We start from the raw sequence: 23471 nt of genomic DNA, 5'->3' as shown, positions 1-23471 counted from the left end.
CCAATTCACCCTTAATTACCCAATTAGTGGCTGTGTGTGTTGCCCACATGATGCTCAGTTGAACCTTCCCTTCCTCCAAGGTTACATCTTTGTTGACTTGAAGAGTGAAGCAGAAATGCAAAGGGCCTTGAAGCGGAAAAAAGAATTCCTGGGTAAGGGCTGTTTGTTCTCTTCCTTCCTGCCTGGGAGCTCAGCTGCTCGAGTGTTCCCTGCACAAGTAGCTCCTGTGATTGGAGTTTTTCCCAGGCACATGGGGGAGGTTGTTCCTTGGGATAAGCCAGGTGGGGTTTTGGGGCCTCATGTTTTGCCATGTGCTTGAGGTTGTTCTTGTTGGGGTAAAAATAACAGTGCTGGAGTCCAGCTCTGTACAGACAGTGCTGCAAGGCTGGGCTGGAGCCCTGGGCTTGGCTTAACCCTTGGAGTAACTCCTGAAGTTCTGATTGCAAATATTGTGTGTGCTGGCACAGACGGGCTGGGGCTCTCTGAAAGGAAAGGGAGCTGGGGTTGATACCCTGATTTTTATGAAGACTGCCTCTTACAGCTCCCACCTCCCCCTTATTTTTGAGTCCTGCTCAGAGCCTGTGGGGCTGTAATTGTAATTGTAATCCTGTGTCTAAATCTGGACTCTTTGGGATACCTTAAGTTTTAGCTTTCACATTATCCAGATTCTGTACTGCATTAGTGTATAACTCTGAGCTTCATATCAAGTGCTAGCAAGTTCTCCTCACAGCTTAGTTAGCCAAACAATCCTTTTCCAGTTCAGGCCCCAAAAAATATAAACAGCAGCCAATTGAGGAGAGCAATCTGGGAGGATGGGACTTCATAACCTGAAGGTGTAATTGGACAATTAACCCCAATATGTAAATGGACCAAAACTTTTATAAAAGTGTGAAACCTCATGAACCAAGGTTGGAGCCTTGGCCAGGCTCTTGTACAGCCCAGGGTGTATCCTTTGAAGGCCTTTTTAATAAATACCTGCTTTATTCCTTTAACACTGCCCAGTCTCTGTTCTGGGCAGCCTCTCAAGGCATCCTTTGCACGTGGGTGTTGTTTGCTCATGGCCTTGGGAAGCACCCAACATCCCTCTGTTATTTTGGGGTCAGGTGGGCGCTGTGTGGAGGTGTCCCGGTGCAGGAACACCCCAAAAGAAACTGTTCCAACAAAACCTGAGCACCAGCCCTGGCAAAGGACACTGAGGGATGATGAGGAGGAAGAGGACCTGTCTGAATCAGGGAGGCTCTTTGTCAGGAATCTGCCTTTCACCAGCACTGAGGAGGACTTGGAGAAGATCTTTTCAAAGTATGGTGAGTGTTTGCCACAGGACTGAAACTTGCAGGGCAGTGTCTTCCCTTTGTCCAGAGGTTTTCCTCCTGGGTGGGGATGGACAAAGCTCTGTGTCCCACATCTCTTGGACATGGCCCAGCTCCCACATCTTTATTTTCTGGTGTGATAATTTGAGCCTGCTTGGCAGGAGGCTCCCTGCAGGTTAGAGGTGAACCCTTCAGATCCACTTCACATCCCAAACTTGGGGTGTAAATTTGAAGTTTCCCTCTTCTACTTCCAAATTAAACACATTTAAGGTTCTCCTGGCATCCTGGGGCAGAGAGGGTGAGGCTGTGGAGGTGTTTATCCCTGACTGAAGGTGAAGGCAGCTGCTCAGAGCTTGCCTGGTTTCTGTCACCTGTCAGAGCCCATGAGCTGCCACACCTGGACTTGGGGTGCTTGTGCAGGGCTCTCCTTGTCCCTCTGCAGCTCCTGGCCCAGGCTGGTGGCTCACCACCCATCCAGAGCTGCTCCCCTCATCCCTGATTGTGTCTGGGAGGTGCCAGTTCAGAGCTGTGCAGGGACATCTGTGACCACCAGGCCTTGCCTCCCACAGGACCCCTCTCAGAGATCCACTTCCCCATTGACAAACTCACCAAGAAACCCAAAGGATTTGCTTTCATCACCTACATGATCCCTGAGCATGCTGTGAAGGCCCTGGCAGAGCTGGATGGGCAGGTGTTCCAGGTACAGCTCTGACGTTTTTCCTTTGCTTTGGAATGCAGTTGGTGGGGATGTGGCTGAGAGTTTGCTTCTGAGCTTTGTTAAAAAGAGTTTGGGGCTCTCCTGCAGGTTCTTTTGGTAGAGAAGCTTGGTTTGAGCAGCTTTGCAGACACCAAAATCCTGGTGGAGGTGGGGAAGGAGCTCTGAGTGTCTCACACTGTGTGGCCACTTAGACTTGCAGTTGTGGCTCGTTTGGGAAGGAAAATTCCCTCCTTTCACTGACTGGGAAAGATGCCTGGAAATTTCCTCCATATGGATTATTCCAGAGCTGCTGGACCTCTCCTTCCTGTCTTGCAGGGCAGAATGATGCACCTTTTACCCTCCACCATCAAAAAGGAAAAAGTGGAAAATGGAGATGCAGAAGAATCTTCCTCCTACAAAAAGAGCAAAGAGGCCAAGGACAAAGCCAACAGTGCCAGGTACAACACAAGCTGCCAGATTCCCAGGAATGCATGTGGGATCTTCACAGGGGCTGTGGAGATTCCCAGAGCTGATGAAGCATTTGCTGTGCAGCTCTGTTTCCTTTCTCTGTCACCTCCCCAACTCCTCTGCCCAAGTAGCTGCAGTAGCTCAGTGAGCAGCAGAAATTGAGAGGTTTGAATGGCTTTGGTGTGAGTTCCTTCTCTAATAAGAGTTAGTCTGGTTCTGTAGTTCTTCAGGGGGTTGGTTTTCAGATCAGTTGGGCCTTTCTTCTCCTCTTCTTGGCCTCCTGTAATTCTAAAGCTTGTAGAGGCTTTTTCTTTTGAAACTGATTTGTCACACAGCAAGAAAATCAAAAAGAAGTGGCTGATACTTTCTGTCTTGAAGGGAAAAGGGTGCAGCCTTGCTTGTAGGGGGTTGTGGGTTTAGGAAGCCAGTTGGAAAGGTGTGTTCCTCTGAGGCAGTACCTGAACTTCAGCTGCAGAGCTGTGACCAGTGAGGTCTGGGGAAGCAGAGCTCACTGCCTGCACTGCTTCTGTTTGCTCTCCAGTCACATCTCCCTCATCCTGTCCCTTCCTTAGGGATCTTCCACCCTTCTTTCCCTCTCCCTTCATCCTGCCTGCTCGTGCTGGTGCTCAGAGCTGTTTATTTCCCCAGGATTATTGGCTGGAGGGCCCATGACTGACCCTGGCTGTGTTTTCTCTTGCCAGCTCCCACAACTGGAACGCTCTGTTCGTGGGGACAAACGCTGTGGCTGATGCCATGGCCCACAAGTACAATGCTGCCAAAAGCCAAGTGCTGGATGCTGTGAGTTGGGTTGGGATGGATCAGCTGGGCTGGGACATCACTTTTCTGCCTGATTCTTTGTGGCCAGGGCCTTGTCTTGTACAGGAAAAGCCTCTGTGCATCCATGGGCACCACACAGGCTGAGGCCTGTGGTGCTGTAGCAGCTCTGTGGGGTCTGAGCCTATTGATCCTTTGGTCCTCAGCCTTCCTTCCCACTCTGCTTTCCTGTGGCTGAATTTTGCATTTCTACATAACTAGAAGTTGGTGGGAATTTACACCCTAAAGCTCAAATCCTTCCTGGAAATTTCATTTTTCTCTGGAACATGTTTGAATTCCAACAGCACAATTTCCAGCAGCTGCAGAGGAGCTGGAGCATTTTACCCTCCAGCTGCCTGCCACATTCCCTTTGCATGTGCTTCTGAGAGCAGCAGGTGACTGAATTCTTGCCTGCAGGAGAGCAAAGACAGCGTGGCAGTGAGAGTGGCTCTGGGAGAAACGGAGCTGGTCCAGGAAATCCGCCGGTTCCTCGTGGAAAATGGAGTCAGCCTGGATTCCTTCAGCCAGGTGAGAGGCTCAGCTGGAGGCAGCCATGGGGATACCCCTCTTCTAGTCCTGCTCTTCTCAGCTCTCTGGGAAATTGGGAATTAAATCCTCCCTGATGAGTTAGGAAATTATTGTATTTGTGGGGTGCCCCATGGCAGGAAGGAATGATGAATCTGACTCCATGTTCTCAGAAGGCCCATTTATTATTTTATGATACTATATTATATTAAAGAATACTAAACTATACTATACTAAAGAATTCAAAAAGGACACTTACTGAATGCTAAAAAGATAATAATAAGAACTTGTGACTCTTTCCAGAGTCTTGACACAGCTTGGCCCTGATTGGCCAAAGAGTGAAAACAACTCACAGCAGAATCTAATCAGAAAATCACTTGTGGGTAAACAATCCCCAAACACATTCCACATGAGCACAACACAGGAGAAGCAAATGAGATAATTATTGTTTTCCTTTTCTCTGAGGCTTCTCAGCTTCCCAGGAGAAAAATCCTGGGAGAGATTTTTCAGAAAATATGAATGTGATGGAAAAGGTATCCATTTGAAAGGGCAGTGGCTCTCAGGATGGGTGAAATCCCTCATATGATGGCATTAGGATGGTGGGCAGGGAAGGAGCCCTGTGGATGTGCAGCTGACACCTCCATCCATGAGATGTGGATTTTCCAGGGAGTGTTTCCTACATCCCTGTCAGTCCTTTTGGATCGGGGAGAGGAGTGACACAGAGAGAGGGAGAGCACAGCCTTGCAGATCTGAACTCTCCAGTTAGAAAATTGCTGGATTTGCTCTCTTCCATGCCATATTCTTTCCTTCTTTCCCTGCTGGCTGTGTCAGGCTGCTGGTGAGAGGAGCAGGACGGTGATCCTGGTGAAGAACCTGCCAGCTGGCACCAGTGCCCTGGAGCTGGAGGAGCTCTTTGGCCAGCACGGGGACCTGGGCCGCGTGCTGCTGCCAGAGGGAGGCATCACAGCCATCGTGGAGTTCCTGGAGCCCACAGAGGCCAAGCAAGCCTTCACCAGGCTGGCCTACTCCAAGGTGGGGGCACTGCCTGGGGAGAGGGGTCTTGGTGAGTTGGGAAACTGCAGGAGGGCTGTCTGTGAGAGTGAGGGGCGCAGGGAGTGTGGGAAGGTGTTATGTCAGAGGCACTGGTGTTCCAAGCTGGGCCCTTTGGATTTAGGGAGGTGCCTGGTACAGCAGAGCAGGGCTCAGCCTGCAAAGGATGCTGGAGAAGGGGGCTGTGACACAGCTGCAGGATTTCTTTTCCCTTTACACAATCCAGGAGTGACCCATGTAAGGCTGGGTCCTTTTGTGAGAGAGAGTTTAGGCTCTGGTCCTGTGACGCTGGATCCTTTTGTGACAGAGTTTAGACTGCAGTCTTGTAAGGCTGGATCCTTTTGTGACAGAGTTAGTTGTTGTATTACTACGAGAGTTTAGCTGCAGTTGTAAGGCGGCCTTTGTGGCAAGTGCCACTTGCAAAGGTTACTCAGCTTTTCCAGTGCTGTTTTTCACTACAGAGCAAGGTGAAAATGAAGCTGAGAGCAGAGTTTTTCCTTCAGGCCTTGCCTTTCACTCATTTCTCTCCTGTCTTCCCTTCACAGTTTCATTCTGTGCCCTTGTACCTGGAGTGGGCTCCAATGGGGGTTTTCCTCAGCCCAGCCCCTCAGAAAAGAAAAGCTGGGGTTCCAGGAAAGGAGGGTGAAGCAGGGCTGGTACCAGGTAAGAACTCTGGCTCACTTGCTGGGGTCTCTGTGTTTCTCTGGGGTTGTGTCAAGCCCCAGGATATGTTTTGTCTGGGTGACCTCCCACTGTGAGGGCTGATCTTCCCTCCCTAAATACACCACCTTTCTCCCCATCCCAAAACTCCCCCACACTCTGAGTGGGCAACTCCCCCAAAATTTGGCTTTGTTGCATCTTACAGAGTTGGGTTTATTCTTCTTGGTTCAGGTGAAGCTATAAAAGGCTCAGAGGAAGCAGCAGAACAGGAGGAAGAAGAGGAGGAGGAGGAGGAAGAAGAAGAAAATATTCCTGGGTGTACCTTGTTCATCAAAAACCTGAACTTTGCCACCACAGAAGACACACTGAAGGAGGTGAGCAATAAGGACACAGTGTTTAAAGGATTTCAGCTGCAGCCAGTGGGAGATGAGAGAGCACTGGGTTCTGCTGGGACTGGGAACATCACTCCAAGGTGTCAGATAAGATAAATGCATCTGGAAGTGTTTTTGTGGGGTTTAATTCCACCTAGAGACAGGTGGAGGCAGTAGGAAGTCTTCTAACATTCCTGATTTGCCATGTTTTCTGTAATGCTGCTCCTTGGGACAGGCACTGCTGCAGCTCTGCCACTGCATGGTGTGTGAGAGGCTGTGAATGAATAAATAAATGGTGATTTGTGAGTGTGCTTTTCCTCTCAGCTTCTGCTGACAGTGTGCCTTGGCGCTTCACCTCAATAAGCACTTTGGGAGAGAGCATGGCATTCCTGAAGTTATGTGGGGTGGTAATACCAAAATAAGGAAAAGCAGCTGGAATTTCCCATCTCTGGCACTTCTTGTAGCTGTGTAAAATGCCACATTCCATGGCCAAGCATCCTGGACTTGTGAGTCTATGCAGAGACTCTGCTTCAGCTGTGGACAAATAAATACCCAGAGCAGGGCTGGGACTTGTCCCCTCTTCTTTTTCTGGCTACAAGGGAGTCAAATAACTAGTTTTCTACCCTCTAGCCCCCCATTTTTGGGAAGAGCTGTGTTCTAGGGACAGGCAGCACCCACCCTTAAGGCCTCACCCTGGCTGAGGGCATCTTGTAATCCAGAGTGTTCCTCCAGAGCCACCTCAGATCCCTGCACTTGGAGGATTTCTGGGAACTCCTGGCTTGATACCTTTCAAACTCTGTGTGTGTGTATTTGTACAGGAATAATCTGATGAGGAAAGGCTCAGCTGCAGTGCTGGGGGAGGTGGGGCTGTGTGGCACAGGGCCACGCTGGCAGTTGAGTTACAAGCCTGTGACAAAGGGAACTGAATCACGTGTCCAAATTCCTTGCAGACATTCTCCAAAGTGGGAGCCCTGAAGAGCTGCACAATATCCAAGAAGAAAGACAAAGCAGGTACTCTAGATGCTGCTGTTCAGTTCCTTCCCTCAGCTGAGCTGAGGGCTCAGGTGTGGCATTGCTTCAGCAGTCATCTGGCTGAGCATTTGTGTTCCTGCTGGCAAAATCCTCAGTGCTTCCAGAAGTGTTCCTGTGGAAATGGCTGCAAGCAGCAGCCAAAGCTTCCCCCAGGGTTGGGTCTAGAAGGTTAAAACTCCATTGTGGGATTTGTGGAGATGTGGCTTGATCTTGAGATGGGGGAAGCCAAACTCCTTCAGGATCACAGAGGAGAGGGATGCAGGCTGACAGGAGCCAGTGCCCTGTGATGATTAAACCCTGCATTATCCTGCAAATATCCTCAAGGATGCCTGGCTGAGAGCTGTGCTGAGTGGGCTGGGTTTGCCTTCTCCCTGCCAGCCCTGAGCCCCCCAGGCTGCAGGGATGAGTGCCTGTGCCTGTTGTTGGCTGCTCTCCCTTCCCAAGGAGTTGGAGTAAGGCAAGCACTGGCTGGAGGGGCTGGGGCTTCTCTCTGGGAGCTGCACAGCTTTGTGGCATTTCCCCTTGACAGAGCTTCCTTGCCATGTGATATTTAAAAACTCAGATCTGCTGGGAGATAAAGAAATAAAGTGAATCCTTCAGTTCTGCTCGTGGGTCTGAGCAGGCAGCACCAAGTGAGGGCTGATCTTGTAGCACCTGATCCCTTCAGGCACTGGGGGTCATCTCTACACTCTGCCTCTGCTGAGGCTCCGAAATTGAAAATGAAGTGTTGCTTTCTCCCCTCATTATTAACTGTCCCTTAATTATGGCTGCTGTGTTAGGCAGCATGTTGCTCAGGGGTGTGGTGGGACTGCAGAGCTTTGCTGTGCAGGGAGGGGAAGGATGGGGAAGGATGGTTCTCCTTTGTTGTGCAAGTAGCAGCTGCCCACCCACTCCAGTTTATGGGATGTCTGTCTCCACAACAGGATCTCTTCCCCTGATGGTGACCAGCAGTCGGTTTGCAGTGTCTTGTTTAAGGAAGTTGCACTGAGGTGATGCAAAGCAAAACATTGGTTTTGTCTGCAACATCTGTTATCCCCTCTTCACATCAGCACCAAAACCAGCTGGTGCAGAGCAGAGCCTTGCTCAAAAAACTCATGAGACCAGCCATGGACAGGCTGGCCCTTTTCATAGGATATTAAGCTTTTTGTCCCCCCAGTTCTGGCAATCAGTGCTTGCTCCTGGTTTGTTTTTATATCTTATATCATCACTGCTTCCTTACCAAGTCCCTTTCTCTCCTGACAGGCACTTTGCTTTCCATGGGCTTTGGCTTTGTGGAGTACAAGAAGCCAGAGAGTGCCCAGAGAGCCCTGCGCCAGCTCCAGGTGAGCCTGAGCTGCCCCCCTGCAGTTCTCTCCAGAGATTTGCTTCACCCTGGCACTGCCACATGCACCTGGGGATGTCAGGGCTCAGGGCTGCACTGCACAGATGGGGGAGCCTCTAAAATGGGCCAGGCTTTGGAGGGAAGAGGGTTTGTGAAAGGACAGACTGGTGGAGAAGTGTATTTCTTAGTGCTGATCCAAGGTGGAAATTCAGAAAATGTGCATGGATTGAATTTTCATGAGTTCTCCTGTCAGGTGCAGACCCAGATATCCCCTCACAGAACAAATACTGATTAATGTTAATTTAGTGCTGCTTTGACTTCTAATTCTTCTATATATTTATTTCTATTAATTATATATCATTTTTTCCCTGCTGTTTCTTTGTTTGCCCTCCCAGGGCTGCACTGTGGATGGCCATAAGCTGGAAGTGAAGCTGTCAGAGAGAGCTGTCAGGTGAGGCTCACCTCTCCCCTCAGTGACATTTCAGCTGCAGTAATCCTTGGGAGCTTCTTCCCTTCTTCCCCAGCATCTGCATCCAGGAGTGCTCCAGCTGTTGAACACATCAGCCTTTGCTCTGCTCTGCTGACTCAGTTTTGCTTGAAAGGAAAAAAAAATGAGGAATGAGCTGAAGTGGGGCCCCAAAAATGAGCCCAGAGTGAGAACCAGGCAGAGTTTTCTTCTCTGCTTAAGGAAAAATCCTGTTTTGGTGGTAGCACTGTGAGTTCCCAGGGGTTTAAAAAGTTCTTGGAGAGAAATCTTCTCTGGGTAATGAAGTCTTTTACCTGTTCATCTGAGAGAAGAGGAGCTTAAGAATAATGTTCTGATCAAATCAAGACAAAGCCAAGTTTCTTGCTTGAAATAAAAGTTTGGATTTAGTTCCTTTGCTCTGGGCAATCAGGCACAGAGGAGAAGGTTACTTGTGGGTGAATTTACTTGGAATTAGCCTCAGTTTTTAGGGATTCCTTTCTAGTTCTTACTCAGCACAGAATATTCTAACTGTAAAGCTGCAAATTAATCCAGGTACTTGAATGTTGGCACCTAACACTGTCCTTCAGACACTCTGGAAACCCTACTGGAACAGTGATATCTGTTAAATGTCAAAGTTTGTTTGAAAACCTGGCTCCTGGGCACCACAAGCAGTCTGACAGCTCCCTGTGTCTGCACTTTGTATTTCAATTCTTTCATAAACCATTTTTATCCAGTTTGATATTGAAAATCCCTTCAGCAGGTATCCAGGCCACAATGAGAAGTGCTTTGCTTTATGAAATAAGCTGCTGTCTTTTGTGTTAGGTAAATTCTGACCTTGTCCAAATGGAATGCAATTCCAGAGGTAAAAAAAAAAAAAATTAATACTCTGTTACAAAATTTCATATACTGTTCTATAACAGGAAGAAAAATAATCAAAATTAGCTTACATTAAGCTGATTTTTAAAAATATATTCGTGAATGCATTCTCCTGACAATTAAAGGGCAGGATTTGGTGACAAATGTGAGATGAGGACCTCAACTAGAGCAAGATGGGCTATTTCCTTTCCAGATGGAGGATTTTAGGGTGGTTGGAATTTGATCCTTCTTGGTGTCCTGTGTGGCATTACCACTGGCACAACCCAGGATGCCAGTGTGAGCTGATTTCTAAATTTTCTACATTCCAAATCCTGAGGGAGCCACAGTTCAAAGGGACTTTGCTGCTCCCTGCTCTTCACCTGCCCTTCCTGTTGCCTTCCAGGCCTGCTGTGAAATCAGCCAGGAAGAAACAGACTGCCAAGAAGCAGAAAACTTCCAAGATCCTGGTCAGAAACATCCCCTTCCAAGCCACTGTCAGGGAAATCAGGGAGCTCTTCAGGTAGGAAAGTGCTTTCTTGGGTCTGTGGGTCATTGAGGTGGAGCTGCTGTGTATACCAATACAGGGTCTTTCTCACTTTGTAAATATTGTGAATTTTTTCTTGTCTTTGTGGAAGAAAACAGGAATTTTGGGAACACCTCTGTGTTCTGTGTGTCCTCAGCTTTTTGTGCTGTGATTTAAGCCTTGTTCCATCCTGAAAAATAGGCAGAACTTTGGAAAAGGAAAACCAGCTTTGCTGCTCCCAGGAATGTTTTGCTCACTGCCCCAGGCTGTGGTCCCTGCTCTGCTCTTGGTTTGCAGGATTTGTTGATTTTTCTGCCACAGGGTGCTGTGTTGGGAGGTGGCCTCTGTGGGCTTGTCTTAGCAGAAGTTGGGTGATTTTGTCACATTTCTGGGGCATTTCTTTCCTTGACCCTTTAAAACCTGCTCAGACCACGCAGTGCAAAGCCCCTGGCAGCGATTTTTGTGTTTCCCTGTGTTGATGGAATTGCACCTCCTTTATTTGTGTGAAGATGTGGCTCCTGTGTGACTGGAAGTCTGCTCCCTTGCAGGCTGTGAGGAGAGCTGTGTGTTCCAACACTCATTTGGGATGAATTCCAGGGATTTCACCAAAGGCAAAGCATGACTTGGCTTTTGGACAGGGGTTTGGTGATGGCCACAACAACGAGATGCCTCTAGAAGAGCAAAAGGTTTTTTTTGAAGCATTTTGCTTCAGTTCTGCCCTAAGGGGTTCAGGCAGAGCCCCTGGGCTGCCAGTGCCCATGCTGAGTTTCCTCAGCACGTGGAGCTCTGCTAATTTAAATCCCAACACTCCCAGCTACAGCCGTGCCCCTCGTCACGCTGCAGCCAGCAAAGCCGGGGCTGAGGTGAAGTTCAAGGCACTGGGAGGGTTTGTACATCACAAGCACAGAGCCTGTGGGGGGTTTTTGGTGTGGGATTTTTCCCTCCTGTCTTGTCTAGCACCTCAGAGCTGTGGAGAGGAGGGGCAGGGGAACATCTGATTGATTTTGCAGCTTCCAGCTGGCAACAGCGCTCTCAGAGCATCCCTTTCATTCACCTGGGATGTGCAGAGCTGGGTTTATCCTCAAAACAAAAACCTGCAGCTTGGGGGGACACATTGCTTTCACTCCTGCCATCCCTCCTGTCCTCTGGAGCAGCCCAGACCAGGCACAAGAGGGCAGTGCCCAGCACCTCACCCTCCTGGATTGCTTTGTTTGTGCCCTTCAATCAGCTGCCTTTGCTCTGGAGCTCTGGGCTTGCTCTGCATTTAGGAACCTGCCTTAGTTTGGCTTTTGTTAGGGATTTATTGGCAGTGGCAAGCAGTCCTTTGGCAGTGGAAGGGCTGGCAGGGCTGCAGGGGGCACTCTTAGCCTGCCCAGGAAAGCCAGCCTGGGGACAGCAAGGGACAGCCAGCCTGGGGACCACCAGGCCACTCAGCCAGGCATCACCACACAGGGTGACAGCCCCAGGTTTTACAGGATGAGCATCTTTCCCTATTGTTTCCCCTGCTCCAGAGCCACCTTCCAGCCCTGCAGCAGGAGAAAATTCAAGAAATATTCATTTCAAAATAAATAAATATGAATTTATAAATAGATATTAAATTAGTAATAACAATTTATATGTGTGTATTTATTTTATGTACACACACATTATCTACATCCCCACAGAATCTATATATATTACCTCAGAAAAATACATAGATTATGCCAATATTGTTCAAAAAATATCTATAACACCTTATATTTGTGTAGATATATTTATTTTTCCCCCAAAACAAATATTTCCATGTTTTGAGCTTTGTCAGGGAGCTCAGTCCCCCTTCTCACACAGCCCCACAGGAGGTGTTGATGGCACTGGAACAGCAAACCAAGGGAGCTGGATGCTCTGGAGAGTGAATTATTCAAGCTGCTGTACCTGCCCAGCTCTGGCAGCTCAGGGATCCCTGCCCTGGCTGGTTTTACACTTTTGGATCTTGTTTTTTATGGATCCATCACTGAAATTTCAGCCTTGCCCTGCACCATTGCCTGTGTTCCTGCCTGGAGGAACTTCTTCACTCTGGAATTTGGGGACAGCAGGCTCTGTTCCCTGCACTGGAGAAAGGTGGTGCTTAATTAAGGTGTTTGGGGGGAGTCAGGAATGCTCTGATCAACAGCTCAGACCCTCTGCCTGCAAAATAATCCCATTTTAGCAGTTCCACATGCCTCAGGTGCTCCCTGCTCCCACCTCAGCCCCCGTGGCTTTGCTGGGGGGTGACACTGGATCAGAGCATGTCCTGCCACGTTCTCCTGGAGGTTCTGCCCTCTCTTGTACCCTCAAGGGATTTATTTATCTTTTTTTTTTTAAGATAACACCTATCTTCAGAGGGAGAACTGCTGTTCAATTATAGGGCCTGCTTTTGGGCGAGGTGTGAAGATTTAGCTTTTGTGGGTGTGTTTTTTTCACCCATTTTTGTTCTTGATTAGATCCTACTCTTCTCTTTACTACCTGGAAAAATAACAAAAGGTAAATGGTGCTTAGTTCTTTGCAAAGAGCCACAGTTAGGGGAGGAGAGACAAAGGGATTGCTATCCCATGAAGGCTGCTAATTCTAATTTTTCCTACCAAATCGTGGGGCTTTTATAGCAAGACTTTTTTTTTTTCAAAAGGAACTCTAGACGTGGCAAGCTGAATTGGAGATCTGTGAAAGGCCACATTTTCACAGATTGGAGCCCTGGCAATTTCTGAAAATTGGGCTCCTTTAAGAATCTATCACATGAGATCCATGCAGCCTTCACTGGGAGTTCCAATTAACTCTTTGTTTCAGAGCATCCCCTTCCACCCTCCTTCCCTCTGGCTGCACCAACTCCATGAAGATTGAAAATCAGGCTGTATGCAAGTGGTTTATAATGTTTTGAGAAGATGGGGGCTTCATTTTCCTCAAAAAGGGAATGATAAAATTTAGAAAAACACTTCTTAAAGGATTCCTGCCCAATCCAAGGCAAGCTGGGGGATGGACTCAGTCCAGAGTGTGCTTGGAGTTTGGCAGAGCTGCTGCTCATCCCACCAAAGGATGGAGTTTTTGGAGTTATGTGTTTGGGGGATGAAGTTGTTTCTTCTTTTCTTTGCAAGATATATCTGAGAACTTAGAATTTTGGTTTTATCTTTGATTTCTCTGGAATTTGCAGCAATTGTTAGTTCCAGCCCTGCCCTGCCAGTTAGCTGAGGAGATCAGGACTCGGTGTGGAAGGTGGTTTATCATCCCTCTGGCCAGCCCTTGCCTGCACCTGCAGGAACTGCAGTCAAACACGTTGCACAAAGCTGTTAAATCACAAAATTATCATCAGCTGGGAGGCTGGACTTCAGTTTGCCTAAAGAAACAGTGAGCAGAAAAGCAATTGGAATGTATTGCAGGGCAAAGAACAGGTTATCAGTGCACTTATCTGCACAGCCTGACTTTCCTACACAGAAAGTAACACTGCTTCTTGCTAAGACCTTTGGGGTGGGTGTCTCTTTTAATTTTAACTCCTTTGCTGACTGTTTTCTTCGTCTTGACAAAGACATGGCATTTATTACATCTGGCAAAGTAAGTGTGTGGGCCTGATGAGGAGGAAAAAGAACAGTTCCTTCTGATGGAGGGGAAAAGTGAAGTGGGACAAGACTTGGGAGTCAGCCCCTTCTGGGAGAAGAAAAAAAATCTCTGCAGGGAGATGCGGTGGATAAACTGGCAGAGAGATTTTTTTTTAAGGCAGTCTTTATGAAGTTAATTTTATAAGATGATGCCTTTCACTTCTTCTGACCTATTATAATAAAGTGTAGTTACCAGAATGGGCTTTTCATTTCCCATTATAAAGGACACGGTGGGATAATGAATCCTTCTGCCAGACATGCTTGCTGTTCACACCTTTCTCCCAGTAATGGAGTCTACATGACTGGAGACAATTTCTCCTTCCCCTGTTGAAGATGTGGAAAATCTGTGCTGGTGAAAGACACAAGAGGAGAAAAAAATTTGAGGAAAAACATGTGAGTTTGTTAAGCAAGTGCTGGGCAGTGTTAATTAGAGCATTCCATGCAAACAGAATGTCCAGTGCTGCCAGGATTGCTGGGGTTCACTTTTAAAATCTCAGATGCTGTGGTAGAAATGGCTCAAAACTGATTGCTGCTGCTGCTTCTTAGCTGCTTGAATTTTGTCTCCAGGCAGTGGCCCAAGGGCTTGGGGACAGCTGCAGAAGTCACTGGGAGCATCTCCCTGGGCTGGGAGGGGCTGCTGGGGTAGCACAGGGGCTGCAGGTGCTTTGGGAGAAGCAGGAGGAGACACCTGGGGCAGGACAGAGCTGCTGATGTGGCAGGGTGGCAGAAGGAGCAGGAAGAGCAGGGCAATGGAACCCTGAACTCCCCTGCAGTGCTGACACCTCTGCTTGTCCCAGGGTGCTCTGCTTGCAAGAAGGGGGTGCCCAGAAATGAATTTTGGAGAAGCAGACCAGGGCTTGGGTCCCACCTTGCTGGCCTCCCCTGAGGACTGGAAGGGCTGTGGAATTGCGCCTTGCCTGGAGGCACAGGCTCAGCTGGAACCTGCCACAAACAGCACTTTGGGAGCAGAAGGTGTTTCAGAGGTGTAGTGGCAGCTGGGAGGTGCCTCTGAGTTTGATGTGGTGCAGAGTGGGTCACCACATCATGTTCTGCAGGAAATAGGTGGGGCCATGAGCTCTCCAAAGCCTCCCCAGGCCCCTGCTGCAATGCCAGGGGGCACCATGTGCTGCTTGGCATCCCAGTGTGGCTGTGCTCTGGGGTTTCCAGCTTAGGGCTGCATGCCCAAGCCTTGTTTTGGCCTGTCCTTGGGGATAACAACATTTCAGGGCTGCCCATGCTGGGAGCTCTGGGCCAGGAGCTTCAGGGAGCTGGGTCAGGGCTGCTCCTGAGGGTGCTGGCGCAGGGGATGTGGTGTCTGTGCTCACATCCAGCTCCTCCCTGCAATGCCAGGGCTGGGCTGGGCTGCTCAGTGGCTGCCTGGTGCCTCTGGGGCTGCAGGATGCTCCTCTGGATTGAGGCTTTTCCTCCTCTGTCCCCTGTTTGGCTGTGGGGTCCCACCCTTGCTGTTTGAAGGTTCTCACAAGGATTGCACCTCTGGATGTGTTTGTTGAGTTTGGTTTTGGATTAAAGGAAGCTGCCTGGTTGATGGCTCCCTGTGTCCTGGCTGAAGGGCTCGGCCCCAGTGCTGGCTGTCAGTCTGTCCTTGCTGTGCCAGGGGAACACAGCACATGTGGGGCTGATGGAGGGGCTGGGAGATGCAGGAGAGAAGGTTCCAGTGACACCTCAGAGCCCTTTCCAAGGCCTAAAGGGGCTTCAGGAGAGCTGCAGAGGGATTTGGGACAAGGGATGGGGTGACAGAACACAGGGAATGGCTTCCACTGCCAGAGGGCAGAGCTGGATGGGATTTTGGGAAAGAATTCCCCCATGAGGGTGGGGAACCCCTGGCAGGGGCTGCCCCCTGAGCCACCCTCTGTTTTTCCACCCCTGTGGGCTGTGTGCCCTGCATGTCCTGCACAGCTGGTGCCAGGAGCATCCCTGCAGCCTTTGGCCAATGCTGATGTTTCCATGCCCAAACTGCAGCGTTGCTCAGGAAAATACAGAGTGCAGGAGCTTTTTGGGAAGCAGCTTGCAGGAATGTGCACCAGCCTCATGAGCTGCAGGTAGGAATGCAGGGATCTGCTGGGCTGCTTTATTTCTCTATTTTAAACAGCATAAATTAAACTCACTTTATTTTTTTTTCTCTCCCTCTTCTTCAAATCTTCTCCTTGTGTGCTGGAAACCCAAACACAGCAGAATGGGGTTGATATTCAGAGCCCAGAAATGGAAGTGGCCACTTTAATTTGGCCACTCTCCAAAGAGAGCCATGGGGTGGGGGAGAGGGAAATGGGTTTGCAGTGCTGTTTTTCAGTTTGAATCATAAAGGTGTTTAACATAGATAAGGAAATGTTTAACTCTGTGTTATCTTAGCAAAGTTGCTTTAAAAGGTGGTTCTTCCCAAGAGCAGAAGGAAGATTTTCTTTTTCAGCACATCCCTTTCCTGGGTTTGAATATTCATTGCATACTTGATTTTTTATATTTATTTTTCCCCCTTTTCTGCTCTCCACATACTCCAGGTCCCTTTTCTGCCCACCCAAAACCTGGATTTGGCCTGTGCAAATGAAGGGAATTTCTGGGCTGCTCTCTCCTGACTCCTGCCACCTCTCTCCAGGGCATCCAGCCGAGCTTCCCAAGAGAACTTTAATTAGTTTTCCACACAAATTCCTCAGCTCAGCAGCGTGGAGGGGCTCAGGGAGGTGGAGTGAGCTGGGGAAGGGGCTGCTTTTGGAATGTCTTGTTCAAATGCCACTCTAGGGTTCTGCTTTGGGCTTTTTGCCATTTTTTTCAGTGCAAAAAAAATTTCAGATGTGGGCAGGTGGTTCTCCATAGGGAGAAAACCAAAGCCTGCTTGGGCTGTGTCCTGGAAATAACCCACTCAGGGTTCTTAGTGTTACAAGGTGTCTTTTTGTCTGAATTAAGAAGAGTATGTATGTGTCTGAGAAAGGAAAAACATGGGATTTTTTTGGGGGGGTTATATTGTGGCCAGTTGTTGTTCATTCTCAGAGTTGGCCCTTTGGGGGCTGGCAGCTGGAGCACTGCACAATCTATAACATTGAAATTCCACTGGACTAACTTTTGAGCTTGTGTCTCAGCCTTTCATCAAGGTACAGTCAAGATGATTATCTCCTTGCTCTTAAAATTCCTCTGTCTGTTGGATTTGTTAACTGCAGTTCTTTGCTGGTGATGTTGATCCATCCACCCCCCTGCCTTTCACTTGTGTGGGTATTTTTCAGTCTCACTTCACGAGAAGGTCCTGAACAAGCCTCTAATGAATCACAGCTTTCTCCTCACGATGACATCGTGTCCTTTATTTGCATCTCTGTTTGCATCATTATTTTTTTAACCTCATGCCTGCTGCAGCCTTTCTCCCTCTCCCAATCTGGGAGATTTTTCAGCCTTGGGATGTGATTGCAATTAAAGCCCTTCCATTCCAGAGTCTCTCACCTCCCCTGAGGCAGTGCCTGTGCCCAAGGCCTTTGAACTGTGCTGCCTTCTGCAGCTGCTGGCACCAGCAGCATTTCTGTCTGCACCTTGTTTTTCCTGAAGAAATCAAGTTAAGGCAGATCAGGATGACCATCTGTCTTCTCACCTCTCTTTCCTCCTCCCCCAGCAGTATCCTGAGCACTTGCAGGCATCTGGCAGAGGACAGGAGATGTTAAATTTGCTGCAATTAAGTCCAGGGGGAAGCTGCTGAGCCCTGTCCTCTGAGGAAGGTGCTGTTGTGGGACTGACCCTTACCAGGCATCCAGGGACTCACATCAGCTGCCTGTGGAGATGGGATGGTTTTCTGCCCATATTCCCATTTATTAGGTACCAGGGAAGCTGGAAAACCACTTTTTGTTCCGCTGCCCATCAGTGGTCTGTGCACATCAAGCTGTTCCCTCCTGGGTGGGCTCTGGGCCCTGCCCAGGAGTGTTTGGAGAACAGCCTTGGGTCTCCTTCAGCCCCTCATTTTTTTGGGCATCTCTTTGTGAAACCTCACTTGGAAAAGCAGCAATATTGACTTTTCCAAGCCTAGGAGTGCCAATCTCAGCATCTCAACAGGCTGGGACTGCTCACAAGCAGCACCACTGAGATTTGTGCCAAAATCCACCCTGCAAATCCCATTTCAGGTGTGCTGCATGGCCCTTCCCTACTTCTCTTTAACCCAGCTCTTGCTCTTCCCACTCTTTGATACCATGCCAGCATCTGAGGGGTTAAAAGAGTCTGGTGGGGGGGCGAGGGGGTGGGGATGAGGTGTTTCAGCTGCTCATTACTCACTGCCAGCTTCCCCCAAAATCATATTAATTTCACGCTGTCACGCAGGACTGCGCTGTCTCTGCCGGCAGCAGCCAGGAGGGTGACAGGGCTGGGGGGAGCGTGGCTGCCCCTCATCCCCACCATGGCTGCCCCTCATCCAACCATGGCTGCCTTTTTGGGAGCTCTCTGGTGCCTCTTTCCTCACCCAGGTGCCCACCCAGGTGGGGCTGGGGCCGCTCACCTTGCAGGGGGATGTGGGGAGCGCCGTGCGCTGCCTCCCGATGATCATTTTCCACCCCACTGCTTGTGCAAAAACCCCATGAAATTGGGTCTGCTGCAGCAGGGAGGTCTGGAGGAGGGAGGGAAGGAGGGAGGGGAGCTGCCAGCCTGCCCTGCCCTACCTGTGCTCAGCAAGGATGCTGCTTAAAAGTTGCTTTTTAACCACTTGCCTCCCTTTTTTAACGGCAGCAAGCACAGCCCAGCTCTGCCTGTAAAGATCGAGCTGCCTTTGCCTCCTGTCTGATTTCTCCCTCTTTTCTGCTGTTTGCTCAGTGCATCTGCCAGAGCTGTCACCTCTGCAGGGACTTACTGCCATCAGCTGGGCCTGTGACAGCTCCCACACAAGCTCAGCATTGCTGAGCCCATCCTGGCTGAGGCTCACTCTCCATGGCAGACATTCTGCTCTGTCCCTGCCATTTGGATTGTTCTCACCCCTAGAACTCCTCTCACCTTTTTCCAGGTGTGTGCTTGCATTTTTTTTGGTGGATTGTGGCTGGAAGGATGATCCCTTCCCCTTTTCTCTCATTGTGGCCACACTTCTTGGAGCTCTTGGCAGGGGAGTTGGGCTTAGATGACCTCCAACCCAAACCATCCAGGGATCCTGTGGAATCTGTGTCCTCTTCATCCTCTTTCTGAGGTGGGTGGAGAGCAATGAGCTTTCCATGAAATGGAGTGGAAGTATCATCACTGAACCCCATGGTGGCTCAGGCAGTGCTTGCACCAGTCACTCTCTGTCTTTTGGGACTTTTCCAGGGACCTGTGAAGACAAATCCCACTGTGCAAAGTGGCCTCTGAGCTTTGCTGTGGTCATGGCAGGTTGGCAAGGGCTGACCAAAGTCCTGGAGCAGGAGGAGAGCCACCATTGTAGCTTGGGCAGCAGCCACACCTCCAGTTTGGGCACAGGATGGGTAAATTGGACTGTTAACAGTGAAAAGCCATCTCTGCTCCCAGGGCTTTTCCAGCAGGAGCAGAAAATGGGATGTTGTGCTGTCTCTGGAGCATGGTGGCTCCCAGCCTGCCTCACCAAGGAGCTGCTCTGAATGCTTGGCCTTGTTCTGAGCCCTGGCAGGTGTCACATGTGGCCAGCCTGGGCTCTGGGGACAATCCTGAGCTCAGGAGACCTCACAGCCTGGCTGTGTTTGAGCCTCCAGCTCGGCTCCCGCGTTCCCGCTGCGCTTGCGTGCATTTGATCTCCCCTCTGTGTTTCTCTGTTCTCCTGATGAAAATAATTAATCAGGTTATTTTTCTAAGTCATCCTGCAGCTTTACAGGGACAAGACTTAAATAAGGATTCTCTTTAAAGCAGAGCTGTGTTAAAATAGCTGTGTGCCTATAAATATCTCATTGCTTCTATATTTATTCCCCAGCTCAGTGCAGGAGGTTCTACAGCTGAATATAAGATATTTCTTTATTTTTTGGATTGTTGATGCAGCTGGTATCTTAACAGCAAGGCTGCCTTCTCCAAAGGATGCCCTGGGTACACCTTTGGGTTCCTTCTGAGTTTTCTAGATGCTAGTTGTACAAATTTCCTCTTGTCTTTGAAAGGAGCTGACTCATAAGAATCCTCCAGGAGCAGAGATTTGCACCAGACCCTCCTGTGAGCACTATTTTTAGCATAACTTTTTTTTTTTTTTTTTTTTTGACCAGAGCTGCACTCTGATCAGGATTTTCAAAAGAGCCCAGGAGAGATAAATCCCCAAATCTCAGCTCTGTGGGAGCTGCAGGTTCCTTTGAAATCCTGACCCTCTGGTGATTAGGGCAGTGACTTGGTGGCTCCTAAGCCCTGGTGCTGCAAGGTGCTGCGTGCTGGGAGAATTGTGGCTTAGGAGTGTGAGCTCTGAGAAAGGCTTTGCAGGCATTGGAGGCTCTTGTTGGAGGCTGTGCAAGGATTGAGATTCCCTGAGGGTTGGGATAGAGGGGTCTGTAGGTGACTGCTGCATTTGTACATCTCAGCTGCCAGGGAAGCAGGGTTTGGCCCTGGTGTGCTCCAGGGAGGTGATGTGGGGGAAGATGTCCTGATAGAGCTGGTCCTTTCTCCACCAGGCTTGAACGTCTTTTGTTTCCCCCAGCAAAAAAATTTAAAAAAAGTAATTACTATTAGGAGTAACTAGTATTACCAGTAGGATTAAGGAAGAGGATGTTGCATAGGTGAAATGAAGGGATTTGAGAGTGACAGCAGAGGGGACAAGAGCCCTGCTGTGACCAGAACCAGCTCAGAGCTCTGTAGGATTGCCCAAGAGAAGAGAAGCAACAACAAAACCTGAATAATAATAAAGTGGGATTTTCCACCTCCATCCTGCTTTGGGGTGACCTCTTCCACCACACATCCACCAGTTACCTTCAAATCCTCAAACTCTTTTGGGGTGGCTTTGAACTCCCAAACTCACGTCAGTGTTCACGTTCAGCAGTGCTGCTTGAACCCAGGGCTTCCTAAAGCTTGTGGTGTTCCCTGTGCCAGCTCTGCACCTTCCCCTGGCCCTTAGGAACTGGAATTGTAGGCGTTGAGGTGTGAAATTTCAGGAGGAAATCTGTTCCTGCTTTCATCAGACAGTGAATCATCGTTGTCTTTAAAGCACGGAAATAAATGTGGAGAATAGGCAGGTGTCTTCTCCTGGAGGTGTCAGTGAGTCCTGGCTGCTTTTCCTTGATGTCACCAAGTCTAAAATAGATTTATGGCAAGAAGTGGATTTAAAAAATACTTCCCACCCCAGTGGTGCAGGCTCTTCCATCAGCAAGGAGCAGGAACCAAAGCAGGACATGTGCAGTACCCCATGGGCAGGCACAGGTGGGGAGGCACATCCTGGGATATTCCTTTGCAGTCAGAAAGATGGGAACAAATCAGGAGATGCCCACGTCCATCTCTCCATCCTAAAGGTGTGTGAGGCTGCTGGGTGGGGCTCTGCACATCCCAGCTCCTGCTGCAGGGGCTCCAAGGCTCTCATTCCTTTTTCCACACTAAAATTCCAGCGTGGGAGCTGGCTCTGGAGGGCAGAACGACTGTGACAGTCACACCAGAGCAGCTGGAGCTGGAAAATCAGCCTGGATGGGGAGGAGCAGGGGGCTGAGGAGCTGCAAAGGGAGGCTGCAGGGACATGATGCTGCTGCCACCAGTACAGCAAATCCAGGCAAGGGAAAGGCCCCTTTTCCCACCAGCCTTTAAAGCCCATGTTAAAACCTCCCAAAGTCGGATTAAACACAGCAAAATTAAGAAACCAAACCTGATTGCAACACCTGCTTAGAAATGACTTAAGTGGAGGGATATTAAAATTTTAAGACTTGCTGCTGTGCTGCTGATGGAGGATTTAAAAAAATAATAATTACTGTTGGGTGGTTGTTTTTTTTTTTCTTTCTGCTTGGTTTTCAGGATTGGTTTCTGTTTAGCGTGCGGCCTAATTGCGTAATTACACGATAGACTGGAGTAGAATTTAGTGTGTGTAATACCAGTTATAAAGAAGAGCCCTAATTATGTAGATCTTCTCAGGTAAATAATACATCAGGGGCATGGAGTGGCCTAATTACTGTTCTGAAAACCTGCCTAATGACTAATTTGCTTGGAATTTCAGAACGCTTTTGATAAGGTCCCTCATAAGCAACTGTTAAGGAAAATAAATCGAGAAGGGATAAAATGTTTTGCTGTGTTTTTAAACAAGCCAGTTAAGCCACAGGAAGCAGCCACTGCCTTTTGATCCAGCATCTTGAGGAGATGGAAGATCCATCCCCTGGCTGCCTCCTGCTCCGGGGCCAAAGCTGTTGTGTTCCTGATCCTGCTTTGCCATGAGCTCCAAGGGAGGCTGCTGCCATTTTCCACTAAAAATGGGATTTGTGGGTCAATTCCCAGCTCCTTGGAAAGAAGCACATCCATGTCCACATAGTCCCTGGCACTTGTAGTAGTTGTGGTGCTGGGCTTCTAAATAATTCTTGAAGATTTGTGCCAAAATTTGGTAAATCCAGGAAGAACTAAACTTGGAGCTTTCCACAGGCACTGAGGGAGTGAGGGCAATCCAAAAGCTGGAGCAGCTTCCCCAGGACTGTTTTCTAGTGGATCTCATGGACTTCCTCCATGAGGAGGGAAGTCCAGAGCTGGGACCAGCAGCAGTGTTATTCCAGGGAGTGTGTGAGATGCTGCAGTGGTGGGAGCCTGGCTTTGGCCCTGCCCCAGGAGCCTCTGGCAGCAAGGACAGGGCTGCCCAGAAAACCAGGCTCAGGAAAGGATCCACGGAGCAGCTGAGCCCGGACAGGCAGCAGCACAAGGAAAAGGAGGAATCACACAAAGCAAAAACCCAGTTGTGCTGCAGCAGCAGATCAAGGGCCTCCAAACAAAGATGATGCTCCTGGGCAAAGAGGAAGCTGGAAAAACTGATGATCCATGGTAAAGAGCAAGGTGCAGACGTGGCTGTCCCCGTCCCGCTGGCTTTTCACAGGAGCTTTGATAATCCAGCAGGACATGAGTGAAGGATCAGCTTTGCTTCCTGGTGTGGGCCAGGGGGACACTGCTGCCCTGCTCTGCTGCCAATTCCCTCCACCAGAGCTGGAGGGAGCCACAGTTTGACTGGGCTCCAGGATCCAGAGGTTTCCCTCCCACCTTGTCTTCCTGTGCCTTCATTTGCTGATTTCCAGAGGTGAAGGAGACATTATTGATGCTGCTGCTGATAATGGTAATAGGGGAGATGGGTGCCAGATAATTCCTGAACTCTCTAACAGGATTTAAGCTAACAAGAGAGGAAGGCTTTTTTCTTCCCTCCTTCCGTTTTCCCTTCCTCCTTTTCAGATATTTCCTGTGCTGGGGATAACAACACCAAGGAGTGTTAAATTGGCTCTGAATGTCCACCCCTGGCTGTCCACATTCTTGTAACGATTTCATTAGCTTGAATTATCCACGTTATTTTCTTGTAATGGGATTAGCCATCCTGGAGTCAGCTGAAGTCCTGGAGCGGGAGGCGGGAGGGCCCTTCTGCTGCGGATTCCATTAACTCCCTCATGCAGGGGGTGCAACTGGCCATGGCTCAGCCCAGGGGCAAAACCATTTGCCAGGGTCCTGCCTTCCTCAAGGAGGAAGAAAGAAAAAAAGGACCATTACTGTATTTTTTTTTCTTCCCCTCTTTTAATCAGCAAATGCAGCGGCAGAGTGTGGCAGGGCCGTGGTTTTCTGGCGGGGGAAGGTCCTGTTTGGGGGAAAAAGAATAAGGGATTGAGTGAATTCCATGTGGCTGCAGCCTGCTGCTGGGGCTGAGGCTGTGCAGGGAGGGGAGGGAAGGATTTGTGTC

At 49.2% G+C, this 23471-nt stretch overlaps 1 protein-coding gene across 2 annotated transcripts in view; it reads left to right on the top strand.

The window, feature by feature from the left end:
• Nucleotides 1-23471, top strand: part of RBM19 (RNA binding motif protein 19) — a 53262-nt gene that overhangs the window by 5762 nt on the left and 24029 nt on the right. For both annotated transcript variants that reach the window (XM_030958772.1, XM_030958774.1), the window contains exons 9-21: nucleotides 81-152; nucleotides 1104-1304; nucleotides 1880-2010; nucleotides 2344-2465; nucleotides 3177-3273; nucleotides 3706-3816; nucleotides 4645-4845; nucleotides 5409-5526; nucleotides 5755-5897; nucleotides 6845-6905; nucleotides 8169-8248; nucleotides 8643-8698; nucleotides 9972-10088. In XM_030958772.1, the coding sequence (XP_030814632.1) occupies nucleotides 81-152; nucleotides 1104-1304; nucleotides 1880-2010; nucleotides 2344-2465; nucleotides 3177-3273; nucleotides 3706-3816; nucleotides 4645-4845; nucleotides 5409-5526; nucleotides 5755-5897; nucleotides 6845-6905; nucleotides 8169-8248; nucleotides 8643-8698; nucleotides 9972-10088 (1510 nt within the window). The remainder of the gene's footprint in view (nucleotides 1-80; nucleotides 153-1103; nucleotides 1305-1879; nucleotides 2011-2343; nucleotides 2466-3176; nucleotides 3274-3705; nucleotides 3817-4644; nucleotides 4846-5408; nucleotides 5527-5754; nucleotides 5898-6844; nucleotides 6906-8168; nucleotides 8249-8642; nucleotides 8699-9971; nucleotides 10089-23471) is intronic.

This window comes from Camarhynchus parvulus, chromosome 15 (genome assembly GCF_901933205.1).
Source record: "Camarhynchus parvulus chromosome 15, STF_HiC, whole genome shotgun sequence".
NCBI lineage: Eukaryota > Metazoa > Chordata > Aves > Passeriformes > Thraupidae > Camarhynchus > Camarhynchus parvulus.
Note: the sequence above shows the minus strand (reverse complement) of the source record. Positions and strands in the feature narration are given on the sequence as shown.